Source organism: Protopterus annectens, chromosome 7.part0, assembly GCF_019279795.1.
Source record: "Protopterus annectens isolate FY-2018-M chromosome 7.part0, PAN1.0, whole genome shotgun sequence".
Classification (NCBI taxonomy): domain Eukaryota; kingdom Metazoa; phylum Chordata; order Ceratodontiformes; family Protopteridae; genus Protopterus; species Protopterus annectens.
The window spans coordinates 929,168,799-929,192,942 of record NC_056739.1 but is presented as its reverse complement, the minus strand read 5'-3'; the positions used below and the strand labels follow the sequence as shown (position 1 = coordinate 929,192,942).

The 24,144-nt window shown below is 37.3% G+C and overlaps 1 protein-coding gene across 1 annotated transcript in view; it reads right to left on the bottom strand.

Annotated features, from left to right (window-relative positions):
* Positions 1 to 24,144, bottom strand: part of PTPRG (protein tyrosine phosphatase receptor type G) — a 3,415,981-nt gene that overhangs the window by 61,068 nt on the left and 3,330,769 nt on the right. Inside the window, exons 28-29 of the mRNA XM_044077514.1 lie at positions 12,969 to 13,115; positions 9,623 to 9,765 (exon numbers count right to left, since the gene is read on the bottom strand). Coding sequence (XP_043933449.1) covers positions 9,623 to 9,765; positions 12,969 to 13,115 — 290 coding nt within the window. The remainder of the gene's footprint in view (positions 1 to 9,622; positions 9,766 to 12,968; positions 13,116 to 24,144) is intronic.

Genomic DNA, 24,144 nt, shown 5'->3' with positions numbered 1-24,144 from the left:
CTATAGTTTGCAAAATCCATTTTTCTCTTGTGATGCAATGCCAGTTTTTTGAAAATAAGGTTAACTTTCCGCCTAAGGGTGCTTCTAGTTGTTCCCTGGTAGGCGGTGCCACCGCCAAGCCACTGTGATTGAGTTGTTGTAGTGGTGGTGGTTGCATCCGTGCCTCGCTGGTTGTTACCTTGCCACTGGCGTCCCCTGTAGGCACCGCTGGATTGGTTTCTGCCTCTAGAACGCCTATTCCTGCCTCTTTGTGTCTTAGAGGAGTCCGGAAAGGACCAATTTTTGGAGGGCCAGTTCCTGCTAAACCTTGGAGGTTGAACCTGTAAGAAATCTTTCACTGTTTGTACAGATTTTGCCTTCTCTTCCATCTTTTTTAGTACCTGCTGTGCAGGGGAACCAAATAAATTGACCTTGTCCATGGGTGCATCCAAAAGCTTTGATTTGACATGGTCTGGTAATGCCTGTTCTTTCAACCATGCATGTCTCCTGATAACTGTGCCAGTCATGGCTGATCTAAAGGAAGCCTCCAGTGCATCATAGCCACATTTTAAGGAATGGTTACTAACCTGCTGTATGTTATGTACCATTTCTTGAACATACTTTTTATCTAAAGATTCTTCAGAGGACAGCTTTTTAGTTAACTGGTCAAGCATAAACTCTTGGTATTGAATCATATGAAATTGGCAGTTCAAAGCCCTAGCTGACAAAGTTGCAGAGGTGTAAACTTTTTTACCCCATCTCTCTAAGGACCTGGATTCCCTTTCAGAGGGGAGGGTTTTTTTAGTAGAAGTTGCTGCTACAGCTTTAGGGCCCTGGGAGATAGTCTCTGGATCTGCAAAGGGAGCCTTGTATAAATGGTGATGAGTGTCCGGGACCCTGTAGAACCTATCGGGTTTAGCAGGAGCCGGAGGTAATGAATCAGGAGCAGTGCAAGCATCATTAAATGCATCATCTACAACAGAAAGAACTGGAGGTATAGCTAAAGGCCTATGTTGTGGCAAATGTAGAAAGGTCCTAAGCCTTTTTCTGGAGTCTGAGAAATCTTGGCCCTGCCATTGAAATTGTTCCCTCATGGCATGCAAGGTTTCCCCAAAGGAAAATTCCTCAGGCGGAGAGGCTGAAGGGATGGACTCTTCAGCATCAGAGTCTTCGTAAGGAGAATAAGTAGCCTCAGGAGGGTCTGTATGTTCTGAGTCATCAGAGGAATCATCAGTGGATACTGGCTCAGGGGGCTCTGCTCTAGGCCTCTTTTCTGGAGAAGGGAGAGAGGCCCTGTCTGGATGAGGCTGTGATCCACGAATTAAAGAGATGAGATCCTCAGCCAAAGAAAGCATATGGGAGCTGGGCCTGTGAGAGGGGGGTTTGGCAGGCACCGTTTTAGATGCTTTGGCTGCTTTAGCCCTGGCAAAGGCCTTAATAGACATTGCTGCAGGAGGCCTAGCAGCTCCACGAGCAGGGGTTGAAATATCCAGGGGAATGGTGTCTGATAATTCCTGTGAAACCGCAGCAGGAGGTTGGATTTCAGTAGCCGATTCTACCAGGTTACAAGAGGCCTCGGTAGAAGGCATGGTTTCGGCTGAAGAAAGAACCGCTTGCTCGGTTTCGGCCGAAACCGAGACACTCGCGGTTTGCTTAACCGCGGCTTCGGCCGAAACCGCGGACCGCGAGTGTCGGTCCTTTTCTTTGCGTTTTTTGGTAATTTGCGTTGTCGGAGGATCCGACGGCATAATATAGGCAAAATTGGAGCCGAAAATCTGTTCAGCAAACTCCGACCGACGTCTAAGCGTCCGTCGGTTAAAAGAAGCACAGGCTAGACAAGCTGCTACGTCGTGTTCTGGGCCTAAACAATGTATGCAGTAGGAGTGGAAATCTTTATGAGGTATTTTTGTTTCCCACAAGATAAACAGTTATTCACTTTCTCTGACATCGGCTGAGGCAAGAAAGAGTCCCCAACGGGGTACTTAGCTTTTTAAAAGTCTTCGAAGTAATATTCGGTAGTAGTAATCTCTGGATCTGACCGACCGGCACTTGCGAACAGCTTCTGCTTCGGGCGCCACGCGGCAAGAAAGACTGAGGAAAATGGTGTCGGCTGATGCCTTTATACCTGAAGAACTGCCGCAATGACGTCGGGTGAAGTGCGACACCAGCCGGAGCCAGACCCAGACTTTGGAATCCGGCCGACCGAAGGGCTGCCGGACGACAGGACAACCCATTTGTAAGGACTGCAGATGCATCCTTTAAGGACATCGGATCAATCACAGATCATTAAAAATAGTTCAGGTGACTTTAACATTTTTAATTATTCTTCTGCGTGGGTTTTTCCAGATATTATTGAATTGTTAGCTAAAGGCTATACATTTGTACCGACACAACATATGAATGTAGCAAGAACGATTATGGACATTAAGTGTTTTATTAGAAAATTGAATTTGCAATTACTTTTAGGTAATATAAATGATTCTAGTGAAGGTAGTAATGTTAACATGTGTAACAATGCTTTTAGAATATTGAGTATATACAATCCTCCATTACACCCTTTACTGAAATCTTTTGAACGAATATGTGAATTGGATTTACGACCTTTCTTTGCTAGGCTACATATCCACAAAGGTAATCAACATATTAACTGGAATATTAGTAAATCAGAACGAGCAGCCTTAGATTTATTAAGAACATCGGAAGTGAGGGTTTGTAAACCTGATAAAGGTGGGGGTTTAGCAGTCATGGATTATAACGACTATGTGTCACACTTGTCTATCATTCTAAGTGGTGATGCTTATGTACACGTATCGTTAAATGAGGTGAATACAGCATATCATTGGATTAAGGGTTATATTAATGACCTGTTTATAGAGGCAGGAATAGATGGAGAAATATACAACTTTTTGTCAATGCCTTGCCCAAGAATATTAGTTTTATGTGGTATTCCAAAAGTACATAAGGATTTACAAAACTCACCGATGAGACCTTTGATAGATGGCCGTAATTCAATCACCTATCCATGTGCTAAATTAGTAGATACCATCTTGCAGAAATATTTGAAAACAGAAGCGCAAGTATGTAAAGACTCATGGTCATTCCTGAATAATATTAACGAGTTGGAATATAATCATGACAATGGTTTTCTCACAATAGATGTAAAGGACAAGTATACTTTGATACCACATCAGGAAGGTATTGAATGGGTGAGTCTGATGTTATCAAACAAGGGTGCTAGTCAAGCAGAAATTTCTTTAGTTGAGGAGCTACTAGACATCATCTTGACAAATAACTATTTTCTGTTTGACAATAGATATTACCTCCAAAAAATCGATGTAGCCATGGATTCCCCATGTGCTGCCAGTCTGGCCAATATGGTAATGGCTTACTGGGAAACAGAATTTATTTTTAAGAAGCAGAATATCCAGGATTCTATCTTATTTTATACAAGATTCCTGGATGACATTTTTATTCTGTTTAGCTGTAATGACATCCCAGAGTGACACCTGGTCGAATACTTAAATGGGACAACTAACTTTTTAAGATTCACTTGGAATTTTAGCATGGAAGAAATAGCTTATCTAGCTGTCCATTTAAGGAAAGACGGGGAAAGTGGAAAATATTTGGTGAAAATATATAGAAAGAGCACCTATTCTAATTCATTATTGCATTATTCCAGTAACCACCCTTACCATCAAAAGCATTCTGTAGTCAAGGGACAGTTGGTAAGGATAGTGCGGATTGTCTCTTTGGAGGAGGACTTCCTTAATGAATGCGGCACTTCGAGGAATATGTTCCTCAAGCGTGGTGATCCTATAAGTTTGGTAGATTCTTTAACAGAAGTGCAAACTAAAACAGCTAATGATGTCTACTCACCAATCTTAGGTAGAGAAGGTACGGCTGGTGAGTACATGAATACGGAGACTAATCGGCCTGATAATTTAAATAAAGTTAATTTTAGACTAAGCTTAGTAACATCTTTTAGTATGGACAGCCAATTTTTGACTTATATTATCAACAAGAATTGGTCAGTATTAGGACATGATGCAGTCATATTAGATAGATTAGGTAACACACCTAGGATTATATTCCGTAAGGGTTGCAACACAAAGAATTTATTAGAGATGAAAACTAGTCATTATAAAGTAACAAAGAATTAAGGTATGATGCGTTGTGAAATGTGCAGATTTTATAGGTTTATGGATGTGGGTACCAATTTCACTATTAACGACAGGAAGTTCAAGTCTAGATTTAAATTCACCTTAACTCGAAATTTGTGGTTTACTTGGCGAAATGTCAAAAATGCCAAGTATTTTATATAAGGAAAATGGAGCGGAAGCTCCGCTAATTAGTTTATGAACACCTGTATGCAACTGAAAAACAAAAGGAAGAAAACGCCTTACCAAAACATATAATTGCAAAAAATGACCATTTTTTTAAGTTTAGAGTAATTGACCAAGTAGTGCTCGACAATAGGGGTGGTCCACGTTCACTCAAATTGGAAGAATTAGAATTGTACTTGCAAATTTTAATGAATGCATACAATTATCCAGGCATTAATGAGTCATGTTCTATTTCATGTCTCCTAAAACTTAAGAGCCTGGAAAGATGAAGGGTGGATCAGTACAGCAGCCGTGTTAGCAATTTATTTTATTTTATGTATAATTAGAATGTTTAATATACCTTGGTTTATATATGATTGAGCATTTAATGTAAACAAGTTGATGATATGTTGTAAATATTTGAAATATGATATTTAATAATGAGCAAATATGTTTTTAATAGTTAAGTTAATTACATCATTTATAGGAGAGTGGTACTTTAAGTAAAGAGTTATTCATGATTGGCCTTTGCCAACCACATGTTTTTCAAGTGTGAGTTTTAAAAGATGTGATTCATTTACTTTTTTTTATCTGAAGATGTTTGACAAATTGTTAAACGAAAAGCACTTAATAAAATTGATTCCTGCTCAGTTCTACAGGGCTCCTTTTTTTTTTCAGTAGTTTATTTATTTTCGTTTTTGCTCAGTTTTGCTAAAATGCTTATTTGCTGCACACTTACAATGATGACGACAAATACTTATAGCTATTAGTTGGTATCCAACCTAACAATGCATTCAGTGCAGGTGTGAAACTGTAGCATTAACAACTACCAACACGATGTAAAATCTCAACCAAATTGACAAAAGTACAAAAAGGAAAATAAAAAATGGACCACACCAGTGGTATAAAACAGACTCTGAAGAAACCCAAACAGACAGTGGGTGAAAGCGCTCAGTCATTGGTGTAGTGTGCTGTGTTGCTCATTAAAGTGCTTTGTTTTATACCACTGGTGTGGTCCGTTTTTTATTTTTCTTTTCATACTTTTGTAGCATTAACAAGCTGATTATCAGTGTTTCTCAATCTGGATTCCTTACGCACAATTCAAGTAAACCAACAATCCCAAAAGGGAACAAGGAATTCTCCCCCCTGAAGTCAGGAAGCCAAAGGATTAAGCTGCTTTTTCTTTATTTTTTACTTCTTCCTTAGGCACAATAAATTTATAATGTCAAACAACCAAAATGACGAATGGCATCATAATGAACACACACAATGTCAAAACTCCAAATCCCAAAAAACACAGCACATGTTCTGCCTCCCAGCTTCTCCCCTTGCCCCCCTGATAATTATATATACAAACTCTGGAAGTGCACTACAGTGGGGAACAGGGGAAACAGTCCACACTGTACTGCAATGTCACTGAATTACTGTTTTTGACCTCTTGTGTTCCATACAATGCCTTTTGGCATTTCCACCTTTCAGCACTACAAATGTATCCCACCTTAGGCATATGTGATGCATATACGTTTCTGTTCACCATTTTCCAGATAAGTGAATGGAAGATTTCTATACTCTGTGCTGAAATGTCAAGATGAAAATTTCAGGTTCAAATTGTTTTGTGCTACTGCAAAATTATTACATGCAAACATCAAAAATTGGACTGATACAAACAGCACATCAAAGTAGCCTCATTTTAAGAAATTTTGCTACCAGCACTCTTATTGAAATTTTTATATTTTCAAACCATCTTGCTTCTAGTTGCCAAATTGGCTGCTAACACTCCACCCTATTACCTTAAAAGGCAGAAACACTCCATTCTATAACCTCAAAAGTCAGAATCACTTAGATCCAGCATAATTAACTCCAAGAACCAATCTAAAGTGTTCTAACCAAAGCTTCTCAATTCTAGGTCCCAAACTTTGGGAATCTTTACCCCAACATCTTAAAGAGTTGTCCTCCTATAACAAATTCTGGTCCCACCTAAAGCCGCATGTTTACAAGCAGGCCCAATACAAATATTTTCAGTCAGGTCATATCATTTAAAACTAGCCACACTGTAACAATCTCAGCATTCTTTATATTTCTCTGGTGTCCCAGAATAAATATGCCACTTTTTCTGAGTCGGAATGTAGCAGATATGCAAAATGCACTTATTAATTGCGTGCAGCAGGTAAATTAAAAAATATTTGAAAAAAATTGACTTATTTCTATACAATGTATACCTGCAATGTGTGTTTTCTAGAGAGAGATGGAAAGATATGTGAACTTGCAACCTTTGATAAGAAATGAAAACTATATGGAGTTTGTAACTGAAGCTGTAACTGTCTAATGCTAGGAACTGCAGCATTTATATCTACAATGCAGAAAAAAAGGATATGAAACAGTATTCTGCCCTTTACAAAATTTGTAACTATTCCCAGGAAGATGAAGGATCATAAAAAAGCAGTTAGACTATTTTTTAATGGAGATAGCATGCCCAGGCCAGAAAAAACACTCTTTATTAGTAGGTAAATGAGAAAATCTGTTCAGCTGCATTTGTGGTCTGTATGAAAAGATGTTAACCAACCAAACAGCTTTGAAAAAAAGAACCAACATGGAAAAAAAAAACAGTACCCCGGTGCTTGTGATGTACAGATTCGACTTCTCTGCACTTTTATGGCTTAATTCTAGAAGACTTGCACTCAGCGTTAAGTTACTTACTTCGGTGTAACTTTGCTTTATAGAAAGGACTTGTACAGAGTAAGTCACTCAGAGTTAAATCTTTTAGAATCTCATTCCCAGTCTGTCTGTTCGCATTCTGAAAATTCAACTACAGTGGGTAGTGATTCTTTCGATAAGAGACAAAAGAAAACATGGAGCTAAAGATAAATGCTTTTCTTTCTTGCAATCTATTTGTCCAAAAGGATTTATTTTGTGTTTCTCTCTGTGTCCTAGTTGCTTGCATGTACGTTTTCATTAAAATTAAAAATTATTTGTAGCACAATTCACAATATTTGTGTGTATTCATGTCTCAATTCCCCTCCAACAAACAAAAGCCCATTTGGACTTCTCAAAAAAAAATCTTGCAATGTTTCAAGTCTTAAGAAGATACAAAATTAATGAAGCTAAAAGAAAGGCAATAGCTGTACTCACACATTAACTGGTCAGTAATACCCATATTTATGGGGACATAATAAAACAAAGTACTTAAGAGTACAAATTACAAAGGATTCTGTTATGGCAGCTAGGGATATGTGGGAAGAGAGAAAAAAGATAATACAAAAACAGAAACTGGAAGTTCCGTTTTATGGATGTGGATAGCATGATACAAGCAATAAAAATGTTTTTAGTCCCTTTAGTTTTATACACATGTTGGCCCTATTTTTATCAACCAGAGGAGAAGTGGATAGCAATTAATAATGAGTTGAAGGGTTTTATCTGGGAGGGGCACACGGCAAGAGTCAAGTGGGATAAGTCAATCTTTCCAATAAAACAAGGTGGTTTGGGAGTACTTGATTTGAAGGGGTATTTCATAGCTACACGGTTAAGGATCCTGAACATAGCACAACAGAAAGCTACAATTCAAACTGGAAAGGAATGATGATGAAACAGGAGGAAGCACAAGAAACAAGGATAATAGGATTTTGGATGCAGCTCCTTAAGGAGAATAACAGTAACCATACATAATATCACAATAATAAAGCAACAGAAAGTATTATAACTAAGCCAACACGGGAATGGAGAAAGGAGGTGCCAGTGACAGAGATGAGTGCAATTAGGGGTACAGAGAACAGGTGAGAGGGGGCTGGACTTTAATGGAGAAAACTGGCAAAGGAACAAAGGTAATGGGAGCAAATAATTAGAGAGGGAAAGGTAACAGAATGGGAATAGGCCAAGGATTCATTTGGACTGCAAGCTAAAAATTGCCTTCCCTATCAAGGACTGATATCAGAATATTGGCAAAGAGAACGTGAGAGATGAATCCTAAGTACAAGACCTGCTCTGGTAGAGTTTTTTTGTAGAGTCCAGAGAAGAAGCTGCTGTTAAAAAAGGGATAATTAGTAGAGCATGTAAATATTGCATGATAACTATAGGAATCAATCAGAGGAGGTTAGAAAAGTTGGGAAGAGATACTGGATAAGCAATTCACAAAGAAACAATGGGAGGATATCACGTACGTCTCCCAAACATGCAAAGGGTAGAAGATTTAGGATCTGTTTACATAGTTATTTTTATACCCTAAGCAGACTCCAAAGAATTCTTCCTCAGGTAGACAGCAAATGTTGGGAAGAGTGATGTGGAAGAAAGAGGTAATTGGAAACATATTTTTTGGGAGTGTAATGAACTGGCAGAGTTTAAAAATTCCCTGAAGGGTACTCCATCAGAAATATTGGGTGAACAAAATTGGTATAACTAAAAAAATGATTTGTTGAGCAGTGATAGAGAATAGGAATTGCCTAGACATAGTAAGACCTAGATGAGTTTAATGCTGGTGGCTGCCAAAAAACAATTTTCTAGAAAATGGGAACCAAAGTCTAAACCAACTGTACTAGAAGTGGTGAATATAGTAACAGAGATAAAAGAAGTGGAAGTGAGATCTTTAGAAAAGGGTAGGTGCAAATTACATGGAAAAAAAATGGAACTGTGGGGAACAATATAGGCAGAATAATGTTTTGGATGAGGAATGAGGTTTAAGGGAAGGCAGGAATTGAATGAGCTATGTAATGTTTGACTAACAATGACTGTATAGATTATAAGTGATGTACAATATTTCTAACTGGAAATACGTTAATATGGTTTGTTCTCATTTATATAAACATATGACTGTGCATGTCATAAGTGATAATTCAATAAAGATGTTTCTTGTTTAAAATAATCTTGTAGTATTGAAGACTGAGAAAGCAGTATCAAAACAGAAAGAACTCTACTTGTAGTATGGATGATTTTCAATAGCTGGTCTTGGCATTTTTCTAGTTTGTGCATATCTGAATTTGTGTGAGTGGAAAATATAAGGCAAAGCGACTACTTAACAGGAATGAAAACCAGCCAAAATATCTTAAGAACTGGTTTTATAAATAATCATGAAAGCAGAACCTTGCATCCATCTGGCATGGAGAAGACTTCAGGGAGCCCACAGGATCCAGAGCAACATAAATCCCAGAAATGCAGCCTTGGGATACCTTAATGCCTTCTTACTTTGTATAAATGTTCCTGAATAAATTAGCCTATGTAGTCATTTGTCAGCATTTCCAAGGTAACGTATGTATAAGCCTCCTCCTTGAACTTGAGTTTTCTCATAAATCTATTAAGTAAAACAAATAAATTATTTTCTATGAAAAACATACTCATCATGGACAATGGTGGGCCCGTCCCTTGTTAAGGCTTCTTCTTTGATTACATTGATAAGTTCAAAGGCGCTACTTAAAGGAGCATCTGGATTTGGCCATTTCGGGCACTGAAAGTGGCGTACCTCTAAAACGTAGTCATCCTAGACAATGAAAAAAATAAAATAGGTAATTTAATCTGAGAATTACTAGATGATGCATAACTAATATCTCACAGAATACATTTCACTATTTCAGAGCCGTACTAAAACTAATTTTCACTGTACATGAATTTGCCAAACAGCATCACATCCCACCCCCACCTTGTTCACTAGACAGAGGACATTGTGCAATGCCCCACCCATTGTGTCCACAACATAGCAATGGAGATGGCTTGGGCAAGAGAGTTACAGTTAAAAAAAAAAAATGATTAAGCTAATAAAAATCCATTCTACTAATGAGATAACTGCCACCAAGTATAAAAAATAATCCATGTTACTACTGCAATTTATGATTCAATGGTACAAATGTTGTCTGAAAAATCTAAACTCCAAAATTTAATGTACACACAACAGCTGCTACCCTGAAATTCAAATATGGAACATAATAAATTGCTAAAAGCATTCTACAGCAATAAACTGTTCAACTTTAAGAAATTTAACTGATCAAAAGTTCTGCTATGTGACTGGGTACAAGCATGCACAAATTTAACAGATTTTTCAAACAGTGACCATACAGAACACTCGGCCATTGTGAATGAGTTGTCAGACAATATAACCAAAAAGAAATGTTACTAGATAGAAGGCCAATTTCATCCTGTAAAATCAAGCAACATGCAACACATAATGGCCATCTAAGCTAACTTCAGGAGTCTTTATGCTGAATTAGACAAAGAGACGGGACATTTGTAGGACCTCCAAAGCCACAACACAGAAACACACTTCACGGCTTCTGTAAGAGCTTCTTTTGTCTATCTGTTGTTACACTGATGCATTTTCATGGCTACCCTTCCTACTTCATTTGTTATTTATCCTTTATTGACCAAGTTAGTACCCCTAAACATGTGGCCTCTTTTCAGGAGAGACCCAAGGCGGCATTTGGCCATGGTAAATTACCTCAAAGAACACTCCTGCTTCAGACAAAATCACAAGCAATCTTAAGAAATACTGGAAACACAGAATCACAAAAATAGTGGCAACAAACTCATGAAATACAGAAAAAGTCGGAATGCTTCAAAGTAATAAAAAGGCATACACAACACAGACTGATTATGTTTTTCTGTTTAAATCTGATTTCTGGTCTTCGATTTCTGTTAAAATATGAATGGAACTTAAGGAACTCAATTCTGTAAAATATCTAAAGTAGAAATTCAGAGGTGGGGGGAAAATAGCTTTCAGCTGTAGCTACAAGACTCTTGCAACATTATGGCAAAATGAAACAAACAAAATGTCATCCTTCTGAACAAATATGGTATAGGAACAATGGATTTTTAGTCGTAGCAAAGCAGTAAATAGACACAGTTTAAAAGGATTCTATATAAATTAAATGAATAAACTAACTTACCCAAACCAGAACACCTGGGAAACTGCCTATTATGTCTAACTTCAAAAATAACCTCTAGGTAGCCCCCCCCCCCTCTGTCATCTAGTACCCTCTTTACTGCAATCATATCTTATTCTGGTCACCCTCTTTAGATTCTCACTTTTGAAACCCAGTCAATTAGTGGATTTTCTTGGTCTTGCCCCATTTGAAGCTGAACTCATCACTGCTCGAATTACCAGCTGGGCTACTTCCTCCCTGACCTATTCTTTTATCTGATCTAAATGGCACAGCCATTCCTCGGGGGAGAATGTTTACTTTGTACTAGTACTCCTATCCATCCACCCATCCATTTTCAATGCCCTTTACTCATTCATTCATGCATTCTCCGATTACCTGCTTAACCCAAAGTCTGGTCAAGGAGCAGTGACAGCATATTCCAGAAATCAGTAAGCACAAGGCAGAGAAACTAATCCTGGACAAGCCATCATCACATCACAAGGTACATATATTCATAACACTGCAAGCATACCCGTGAATAATTTGGAGAAACATCAGTTCAGCTATGGCACATCCTTGGAAGGAACTGTGACACTCCGCAAACACAGACATGTACACAGGTAGGACATACAGACTCTACATAGAAGGTGCCCCAGATCAGAAACCTATTACCCATTTAGGGTCATGGTGTGTTGCAGCCCAACTCAACAAGCAGTGAGTGCAGGGCAGAAAGCAATCCCAAACGGGACCCTAGCCCATCACAGAATGCACCAAGCCTAACATTTTTGAGTATTACCAACTCACCTAACCACATCTTTCAGAATGAACATCCAGTCTCAAACCTTTAACAACTGTTGTCCTACTCTGCACTCCTGCCATTTATCAACTAACATTTTTATGGACTGACCTCCAAAGCTGCAGACAGAACTGAAGGTTAGTATACACCAAATACCAAACAAAATGAAAAGTATAAAAAGTAATTACGGACCAGTTCTAAGAACAAGTAATGCTGAGGGGGGGGGGGGGGGGGGTGAGCAGAGAAACCATTTTTGAAAGCTAAGTATGGATCTGCAGAGAAATTCTCATAGCTTGTAATTCTTTTCTGCATAAAACAAACAAAAAAAAAAAGTGGGAATTAGTTTTTCCCACATAAAACATTGGGTCTTTAAATGGCAGAGTTCAACATAAAAGTAAGTGCAGTAATGTAAGCAAGTAGGACTAAATGAGCTACTGTCCTGCTTTTCACAAATGTGTGGATGCATGGTATACAGAATTGTTTCCCAGAAAAAACCCTCTGTTATCCAACAGCACCCAGAAATCAGTATGCAAGGCCCCAGAAAAAGGAGCAGGTAGCTGAACCTAGAATTACCAGAAAAGCCTGCCTCGGCTCTTTTTTTTTTTTTTTTTTGTACAGGAGAGCTTAAACCATTGCATAGGGACCTTCAAAGCACTTACTTCCAAGATTGCCATATCAGATGGTGATGTCAGAACATTTTAGTCACTATACAGATAGGCTGCTAGTCAAAATTCATCTGTATTCAAAATAATTCCTAAAAGTTGTGTTTGCTGCAGAAGTCTTTGTAAGGCAAGTGTGAGCCTTACAAAAAATAACGTAACCACTTTCTTCAAAGATAGTATATAACCAACTTTTTTAATTCACCCCAACCTGAAGTTTTATCTGCAGGAACTCCCATGCCCACAACTGAGACAGGCAAAATGCTGTTAAAATATCATACAGTCTTTTTTCTCCAAGTTCAGAAAAAATATACATATTTAAGACTGGGAATAATATAGCACAGCTTATTGATATAGTATGACTGCTATTTACCTGAGTAGCCTCTAGGATAAAGTCATGTATAATGATCTGTTCTTCGTTAGAGAGGCACAATCTGTCTTTGCTAATGAGGGTTACAGTAAAGGCCTCACAGTTCATGGACTCTTCTCGGCTGGGCCAGTAAACAAATTCATCTTCAGCCTAAGACAAATAGGGAGAGAAGGATTAAAGTTACCCTGTGCCTCAATTTGTGAATTACCAAGGCTGCATTGGAAACCTGCACAGTTTCTCAGCTTGAACAAAATACATTTTATAGCACAACATTAATCACCAACATTATTATGGTCTACATCAGGATATACATTACAGTGAAAAGACAAAGCAACGTGAATGCAATAATTAATTAGAAATAATGGGGGGTGGATGTCTAAATATTTAAAGGGGGTAGTAATATGTCTTGAAGTCATACAAGAGATGATAAAATGTTTACAAAACAGACATTGCCAGATTAAAAGCAGAAAATACTGTTTAACATTTTCAGCTTAGTGAAGTACAAATATTTCCAGTAAGCAATTTAAAAACATGTATGAATTGCAGTTCAGTCAAGTGAATTTAAGTAGCAACCTTCATTTAGGTCTTGCACATTTTCATTCCATCTCATATACAGACAATATTATATTTGGAATGATCAAACACTAGATAGATCAACCACAGATAATCAGAGAAAAAAAGGGCTACACATTTGTTAAAAATGTTCAACATAGGATCCTTCAAAATATAAAAACAGCAGCCCAACCCCCAAAAACCACTCCCCAAATGTGACAAAAAAAAAACTTGTTAGGCACTCACACACAAACTCCTGGAACCACCACTTGCCTTTGCCGATCCACCTCAATGAGCCCAAGGTAGAGGTCACCTAAATGGCCTCTCACTGAAAATCAAAAGCAGTTAACATAAATAGGGGGTTACTAGCCTTAACAACCCTACAGCCTTTTTAAGCCTGGTCAGTAATGTCCCAAGTTTACCAGTTATCAATGCCTTAGGACTAGAATGGCTTTAGTATATGCCTGCAATCAGGATATCTATAGCTTACCCCTCCCATAAGGGACACACATATATATATATATACATACATACATACATATACAAACAAACACAAAATGGGTCAAGCAAACTGTATTCTTCATGCTGGAAGGTCAGACAGTGTGAGTTTTAGCCCTATACCAGTCAGATAGATTACAATGCTGATAGTGATACATCATTATAGTATTAAAAGACTGTTGAATTCCTGAGGTGCTGTCCTTATAGCAAACCGTTAAGCCACCGTTCCATATACGTGTCCTGATTGTAGTTCAGGTATACAACAAAGATATCATGAAACTTGTTCAATGAAGAGAACAGGGATGTATTTTGTGATACATATTATAACCAGAACTATATAATCAAATATAAGACAAAGACGAATATCGATTTTGTAATGTGCAAACAAATCGCAACAAATTGAAAGAATAAGCGCAATTATCCCGCTTTCAAACAAACTAATACTTAACTACAGTGAACCTGCCCATAGTCTTCCTTATAACAAAACATAGTTTTACAATCAGAAAATAAATCTAAGATGATGTCTCTATGTCAGAGTGCAACAGCATTTCCTGTTATAGGGGAAAATAATACATTGTAAAGAGTGATAAATGTTAAAGCATGACATAAAACAGAATTTCATACTACCACACTTTATTCACAGTTTAGCGCTTTCATCCCAAATTGCTAGGGACTTCTTTAGAACTATTACATCAAGACAACCCAGCACGTTTATACCATTAACACAATTATTGTCACATAATTACCAATAAAGCAATTAAAACTTTAATTAACATATATTTACCAGATTCTAAAACTAACTCATAAAAAATGCTAAAAAGCATGTTTAATATACCACCCTTTCAAATTTTTAATCTTAAACACACAGTTAATACTAACCGTTTCATTAATACCGGGGAACTTAGTGGCATTCAACCTAAGCTACCACTTGAGTTCACAAATATCCAAATGTTCAGCTACCATCCTACCCTTTAGGTCATTAACAACTTTGTTGCATAACTATAAAACCAAAGTTATAATCATTGTACATCTGTAAATGCCTAAATAGAGCATTAGTCATTTTCTCAGTTTTAATATCTTGTAAATGCTCGTACATTCTCTCTCTAAATCGTCTACAGGTCTTTCCAACATAAGATGCAGGGCATTTCAAATACTTTGCGATATAAATCCCATTTTTACTCTTGCAATTATAATGCCCATTAATAAATATATCCTGACCATTTAACTCAAAATTTTCTCCTGTTGTATGACATAAGGGCATTGATAGCACATACAGCATTTATAATTACCCTTATTCCTATTTGTGACACTTATTTCAATTCTACTCCCTAGTTCTAATATGTCTTTAAAGGACTGATCCCTTTTAAAAACAAATGTGGGTGCTACCCCCAATTTCTTATCTATGTGTAATAAATCCCAATTCTTTTTAACTACCTGGCATAATCTAGTGGGATCTTTATTATATGTCATGATAAAACTCATGCTTCAATCCACTTTTTCCTGATTGTCTAGAGTTACATCGCTATCATTCTTTTCCAATCCAATTTGGTAGCACCCAAAATTGTTTTTAAAAGGGATTCACCCCCCCACACCTCCCCCTAACTAAATATACTAACTCTGAGACTGCACTACAGTGGGTAAAAGGACGGATTTAAAAGAACGTCCAACCGATTTCTTTCCCTTGGAAAGAAGTCGATAATGTGGCCATTCGCTCAAGTGCACATTTGACACGTGTGTGTTGATGAAAGGGTAGTCGAGATTTAGTGCCTTTGACTACATAATACAGACCCTTCTGAAGTCGTCCCTAGCAATTTGGGATGAAAGCTCTAAACTGTGAATAAAGTGCAGTACTGTGGCTGGCATCCATTCTGCTTTTGTTTTCAAGTTTTAAGTTGTGGTTTAGAATTTCATACTATGGAAGAAAAGGAATAATATCCCACTTTGCATCCCCAGATCCTAAAACAAAATTGCCTAATAAGCCATTAGAAAGGGGAGTGAAAATAGAGGGCACCTAGGACATATCGTAAAAAAGTGATAACCACTTATAAATTTGAAGGAGGAAGCTATAATCCATCAATAAATTTCTGCATATATGTACTGTCTCTAGACAATGAAGGAGAAATAGATCTGAGAATTATCGCTGCTAAACTCAGTCATACAACGTAAAAACAGTGGAGTCTGGAAAAGTGCAAAAAGAGCTTTGCCTGAATGGCAAGCATACAGTTTCACTTTTTTCATGTCTTAAACATTCAAACCTGTTATTTGAGACACTATGTATCCTTCTTTGAGATACAGTCAGTGTTGGTATCTTCCATAACTCTAAATCTATGTTGAACACATTTTTGTACTCCAGAAGTTGCTCTTCAACTTATTTAACACCACTTATTACATTTAAAAAATAAACAGATTACTGAGGAAGGAATAGTTCCAAAAAATGGGCAGATAATCAGAATCATTAGCCCACCCAAAATAACAAGGGACTTCTAACAATGAAAGCTTAATCTTTACAAAATGTTTAATGACATTTAGGGAAGTCGCGGTGGTGCAGCGGTAGCATTGTCGCCTCACAGCAGGAGGTTCTCCCATTCGATTCTCGGCTGGAGTGCCTCCTGTGTGCAGTCTGCATGTCCTCCCCGCGGTTGAGTGGCTTTCAAAAGACATGCATAAATGGGCGTGCCTTCGTTGAAGGTTGGGCATCGGGCTGGCACCTTGGCACAGTAAAAATCGATTGCCAATCATTAGCGGACCGGAGTTTCGCTGTGGCGACCCCTAACTGGGAAAAGCCGAAAGAAGAACAGCAACTGTACTGCTGAAATATTAATTCCAACAAAGCGATTTGATTAAAAGGATGAAATATTAAAGATGATTAACTCTAATTAATAGCTAACATCACTACAAAATGTTGTTATAGCATTGGTCTAAACTGTAAGGGTCAGAATCAGGTTTAAGAAAAATTGGTTTTGAACCATTTGAAATACAATTATAAAATTCAATATATGACAGATTGCCAATGTGATTTTAGATGTTTTAATTGAAACAATACTGAAATAAAGTAATAATTTTAATCTGTAACTCTACTTCTCCTTTCTCAGAGCATTCCTTGTTTCACTTTTGGGTTGCTTACTCTTTACCAATCCCCCAAGTCTTCAATATGACCACACAGTACGGACTCCTTACAATTTCTATCCAAGATCTCCTTGTTCTTGATTTATCTGCAATGTTTTAGGACACACACAATGTACTATATCTCACAAAATCTTCTATTTTACAAATGGTTACTGGTAAGATCCTGCCATTAAGTACAAATATCACATGCCTTTGTTAGAAGTGATCACTCACTTAATCCAGTCCTTTGTTTTGTATTATAAAACATTAATACCAGCAGCACAGTCTATACACAAATGAAATAAATGGAGACAAATTATATCATGTGATGTCAAATGCCATGTATAGTGGATATAAAAAGTGTACACACCCCTGTTAAAATGCCAGGTTTTAGTGATATAAAAAAAATGAGACCACAATAAATCACTTCAAAACTTTTCGCACCTTTAATGTGACCTATAACGTGTACAATTCAATTGAAAAACAAACAAATCTGTTAGGAGAAAAATATTAAAAAAAACGTACAATAAGCTGGTTGCATAAGTATGCACACCCTAAAACTAATACTTATATGGGTCCACAAACATCTCCATCAAAAAGCACCTTCAAAGACCACGGCAGTAAATGATCTTCACAGTGTGGTGTCAAACTCTGTTACTCTGGATTTACAAATTACATCAGTGTTGTTGGCATTGGAGGGTAAGCAATGTTCTTGTCTTAAGAGTAAGAGAGGTTTGCAAAGAATCTGACAACAATGACTGCAGACCTTAAAGAAAAATCAGTTAAAAAAATATTTTGACTTTTGACCGTCTTACACGACAAACTTCAAAAATATCAATCAGGGCCATAATGTCTGATAAAGGCAACCAGTGCACACATGCAGAGACAAAATCTGACAAAAAAATCTGTATCTTAAAAAGATAAAACAATGAAAATATTAACCATTTTCAGAGGATAAAATGAATTCCTAAAAGAAAACTTCAGTCAATTTACATCAAGTGTTACAAATGAAAGAGTGCATTGCTTGGTTTCTGACAATGTGTTTGTTACTTGAGCTGTTGACCTGGTAATAAGAAATATACATTGCATATTTTCTTTAATTTTATTTTATAAGTCCTACTCCTTCCCCTGTATGCCGACAAGCCAGGAGGTGTGGCCTATGAAAAACGTGCCTGTCCTGGGCCTAGAGAAGTCACACCTCCTCAGCGCACCCACATGTCCCAGCCTGGCAATCTTCCAGAATCCTGGCCTCCCTAGAGTTTGAAGGTTCTGTCCTCTACAAGTTGGACATGCCCATTTTCCATACCAGCTTATCAAGTGTCAGTCTCTCTAAAATCAAACTCAGGTTACCTGGACTTTGACAAGGGATTCATTTTTGTATGTCAACAGGCTGACTCAACTGTACATCATACACTGCTGTATTCCTACTGTATCTACTGTAATGAAATTTAATATTATATTTAATATTGCATTTCATTTTTTTTCTGCCCTTCGGCCTGGGTCATGTCTAAAACAGATCCATTTGGGTTGGCCAACCATAAATGGCATGCCGAAGACATGATACACGCAGCATGTCATGGTGGGCTGTGCCTAGTTGGTGTATGCAACACTGATACTGGGACATACAGCATCTGTCACAGAATTAATGCTGTGAGCATATTGGTAGATATCCCTTCTTTAAAACACTATGATCTCTCAAAAAACACACACATATTTCAAAGATAATGTGATTTTTTTTTCCTTTCAGAAATAATATGCTTTGAATAAACAGCAGATGAAATTGCAAACTCAAAAAAAAGTACAGGAAGTTTAAGAAGGCAATGCACATATTCAGTTCATGTATAAGAGAAACGGAAAGAAGGAAGGGGTACTAGAAGAAAGGGACAGAGAAGGGCCCTCAATCTCAGCTCATGGGGTCTCAGACACAGATCCTGTCCCAGCTTTGTTGGCCTCCTCTTAACAAATCAAGGATACACCCTAGCAGTTGGTGTTTTCATTTAGGAAGCAGCCTGAATTATTACTCTTGTAAATGTATTATGTTGTCTAAATTTTATAAATTATTTACTTTCTAAACCACTGGCAAATTTAAATTTAGCCAGCAGGTGTGAGGCAATCAGCAAAAGGAGCAAATATTTATTTGCCAGCTGAAATAAACAGATAAAATACATCAGGCATCCACTACCAAAAATTACGTTACAAGTCATGTAAGGTACACCTATAAAATATGCACCAGTAAGACAAGCAAGACTTGGTAATACACCAGAAGAATGATTACACAATACATGGAATCGAGGAAGAAATGTTTGATACCGGAAATGCTGGTCATCATTTATCTGGATTCAGTGTATGTAATGTGTCTGCTTATCCTATAGGAATACAAATCAGTAGTGGGTTGAACAGTTCAGATTTCTAAGGGAAAAGTAAGACACTAACATATATCCACCAATGTACTGGATATCACAGTACGGGGCAGTATGCGAAGAGCTGATAGATACCATTTGTCTCAAATGCCACTTTCTACACAGTATATCTGGATTCATTGGTGTATCAGTATGAGGAACAGTTCAAACTTCCAAAGAAGAAATAGGGGATTAACACAAAACTAACAATGCAGCAGATTTCATATTCTATGCAGTAGTTGTACAGCCAACAGACACCTTTAGTGTCAAGGGTAACTTATGTTTTGTACAAAATTAGGTAAAACAGAACTCGCCTGAACTTGCTCATCCAGGAAATTACTATCCCTAGTGATAGAGATTGTATAAACTAAAATGCTTTCCCCAAAAATCATACTGTGTGTGCAGTAAAAGAAAATATGGCTTGCTTTGCAAGAACAGTTAATTTCTTGTAAATGTTCAGCTTAGATATTAATAACATATAGCTGTGGGCTTACTGTAAAGGCATCCTGTTATAGAAAAAAAGGAAGCTGACTTTATGTGAGCTTTCAGATGCAGAAATAAATGAAATAAAATACAGACACTTCAAGTGATGCAAAGATGATGTGGAGAGACTTTTTGTGAAGTCTTCAGATACAGCATAACCAAAGAAGGACATAAATCATGCAAACCAGAAGAACAAGTCACAAGGACATTAAAAATAACATTGGTTAACATTTAAAAGAGTATATAAACTGGACAGTATGTTTCACTCTTTGGTGACGTTTGTGGACAGAGTGCTCATCGGTCTATAGTTATATCTGTCTAGCCATGTTATAATAGAATTGAAATAACTCTGACAGTATTAACTGTTTGACAAGAATTTGTACTAATACAAATAAATATTAATGGATACAGTAGTATGGTGTCTGTCAACCTAGCTCTCTGCTAATAATATTTTACACTGATAATATTTTACACCTACAGATGCAACAATTTCAAAATTTTTATAAACTCTTAGGAGGTACAGGGATCTCCTCTACCATAGAGGTGCAATGGGCATTGCTCCCACAAGCAAAAGCCTTTTGGTGGCGAAACTAAATTTGATGAAAGTATTACTTTATCTAATTCTATGTGAAGAAAAGGGCACTTAATCTTATTACAGTTTATATAAGGTTCGACTACAGCAGCAGCTCTAATACAAGGCCAATGACACCTACAACAAAATGACAGACTTTTGTATTGTAAAAATATATAAAAGTAGAATTGTACAATAAAGGTTACACCCCTACAGCATAAGCTGTAAATAGCTACTCAAATAATTGGACTCTTAAAACAAAAGTCAATAAAGGAACTATATGTTGCACAAAAATTATACATAATAAATCATTGTTCTGAAAAGGCATGACACCACAGATAACAGCCACAGAAGTGGCAATGAATTATTCAACTAATTTATTTGCATCCTGAAAAGCTTTGAATACCTTCCAATCATTCACCATGCAGACATTCATCTTGGATGACTCCCCCACACCAATTTCTTTCTTTATGTGGTTTGTAGCTAACAATAACCTACAGAAAGTAACCTTACCTGTTAAGCATCTTCCAAACAGCACACAAAACCGTAACTGAGAAAATGAAACTGGTGGTCTTCAGACCTTGAACCTGTTGTATCATGAGCTCTACAAGGGTGAAAAATATGCCGCCACTCAAGTTAGACTTCATAAATGTTGCCCAAGAAACTGTTCAGGCTCAGTTAATCTTCATTTTCCCACCCTACAAATGTTCCAGGTTCACCTCAGAGTACTGCCAAAAAGTATCCCAGCAGTTCATTTTCTTGTTGTCAAATTTAGCAGACAATGCTGACAGTTTCTTCTCAGACTGCTCAACATCACCACCCAGATTCTTCACTTTCTACAAATGTTACGCATTATTTCTAGGTCAACCAACAGCCCAAAGAAGCATGGCAGAAACCTCCATTTGGCCATGCAACACAGCCCACTATGATAGCTCCATACTCTAAGGTGTAGGTTCAGTCAAGCTCCTCAAAGAAACTGAAATATTGTCTAAAATGTTCTAGCCTTTTTCACTTTCTGAGATCTTTTAATATGCAAGATCAATTAAATAAATTCTTGGCAAAAGCAAATCCTTAGGAATAACAATATCTTTCTGGGTTGGACAAAACAAAAACATATCCTTTACAGAACATTAACAGTAAAAAAAAAAAAAACGTTAAAAGATCAGTTTCTTTATTTTGTCACATTGACATAAGATACTCTTCATCGGAATTTGGCATTGTATTCAGAGTTTTTGGACAGCTTTTCTAAGTATTTTTTTTTTTGGTACAAGCAGATATTTAAACTGACCATGGTAAAAGAAAGACTTTAAATGCTTTATAAATCAAATAAAACAGAGTTAACAGAAAACACAAGATATATTTGCCTTCTATCAGCAAAGAATTGGTATTCCATTCTTGTATCCTGTATCACTGTCACACTGTCACCCAAACTGCTTACTCTCCGAAAGCCATGAGCAGCATGTTTAACACGCCAGCATCAATATGATTGGCAACAAGTCCAGAACAAATATTTTCTTACAGGAACCTATACTTACGGGCACATGATAGGAATGACGCACCTGGCACTGAAGCTGCAGCATTTAACTTACATACACATTTTAAGAAAATAATACCTAAATCAACATACCAAGGAACATATGTCAATAACAAATATAATCAATACAAAAAAGGCGCAGTAACTGTGCCCAAAATAAAATGCTTAATTCAGAACACAGTAATACAAGCTTTGATCCAGTTTACACATTCAGAAACTACCCACCTTCGCCTGTACTGCAGTAAAAAAGTGCATTTATGAATAAAATTACAAAATCTGCTGCAGCGCATTGGAGCCACAGAAAATGGACCTCCAAAAATACTAAATATACCTTGTCTATGACACAATGTAACACATAAATGTGTATCCAGCATTCTAGTTTGACCACTAGAAATTATTTTATTTTATTTTGATCTTTAAGGGTTGGCCCTTCCTTGCAATATATGGGCACCAGTCATTCCCAGCTACTGCAGGCACTTAAATTTAAGTGTCGAAACCCAGTATAACCCAATATGAGCTGTCTTTTTACTCCATCTGGTGTGTACTAATCATGCACTAACCATTACTTCACTTTGACAAGCTGCGATATACTGCTACTACTGAACTGTTCAACTTTTTCTTTGCCTTACAACAAAGTGGTTTACAGTGATAAAAAAAAAAAACAGTACAGTAAAATTGCTGCAGTTAAGTGTCTATACACTCATTTGTTCCAGTAAACATTTATTACCCTATCTATGCTGCAGATATTCTAAGCTAGGCTAGGCTTGAGAATGAGATACAACTTTCACAGTAGTCATTTTCAGTTAGCAAAAGTGTAACATCAATCGATGAATATAAGAAAAATTTTCTGATTTGGACATGGAATGCATATGAAAACACATGGACTACAATTAAAGTCCTCTTCAATAACGCTAGACTGCACCCTCAGTACTGTAATTCAGTAGAAGCGACATCAGTTATTCAGTCTGCACTGTTCAGGACTTTGAGTGGACTGCAGATTGTCTGAAGCCCACATAAAAATCAACAATATTTCTTTGTGGTTAGACTTTTAAACTCAGTGAGGGCCAAGACTCCAGTACCATTAGTGCAAGCTTTTTCATTCTCTGACTGCTTTGATTTCAGTCAGAAATATAAGTTACTGCATGAAAAGGCTATGAGCTAAGTGTCCTTTGTATAAATTGTTTCCTGGTGAGATGGAAGTGCTTTCTGTAAAGATCTTTTAGCACACTGCTTTATCTTTTAAAGAAAATTGTCATGCTGGAATTCAGTGGTGGCAAAATGTACTATTTTCAAGCTAAGAAAAACTAAACAAAAAAGTTGCTTTTTTTATTAAGATGAAGCATATACCAGACTTGTTGCATGAAGTCCTCTTCTTGTTTAAACACAAGTTAGTAAGTTAGAGAAACTTGAAAAGCTAAAGTCACATAATACAAATGCAGACTTCTAAACATTTAATCATCGCAGCCTGTGAGCTGCTAACTTTATGAACTCAAAAACTAAAAAATAAATACATCCAGCTCAAACTCTGCAGACTGTTCTTGGTTCTCCATTATGGTTCCTGGTTGGAGATGCATTTATGTGGACTCTGTTATGTCTACCTTGCATGTGACTTGAGTTTTTACTCATGTCTCAGATCCTCCAATATTCCACAGATTATGCAGACAGATGGGACAGGGAGAACATCATCACCTCACAGCAAGAAGTCCTCTGGTTTGATTCTCAGCTGAGGTGTCTTCCATACAGATTTTGCATGCCCCCCTTGTGTTTTGCTTGGGTTTTCTCTGGGTTCTCCAGTTTCCACACACATTCCAAAGATATGCAGTAGGTGGACTGGATATCTAAACTGGCCATAGGTGCGAGTGCACTTTAGAAATTGTGGTTTGAAAGAACAACTGCAGCAGGCTAACCAACTGATGGTGGGAACCTTGGCTCTAGGTGACTGTCACTACTGAAGTGACATCCTAACCCCATGCGTAAAATGGGAAAAAGGGTTGTGAATGGATGCAGACAGCTGAACCGGTAATATTCTACAATGTC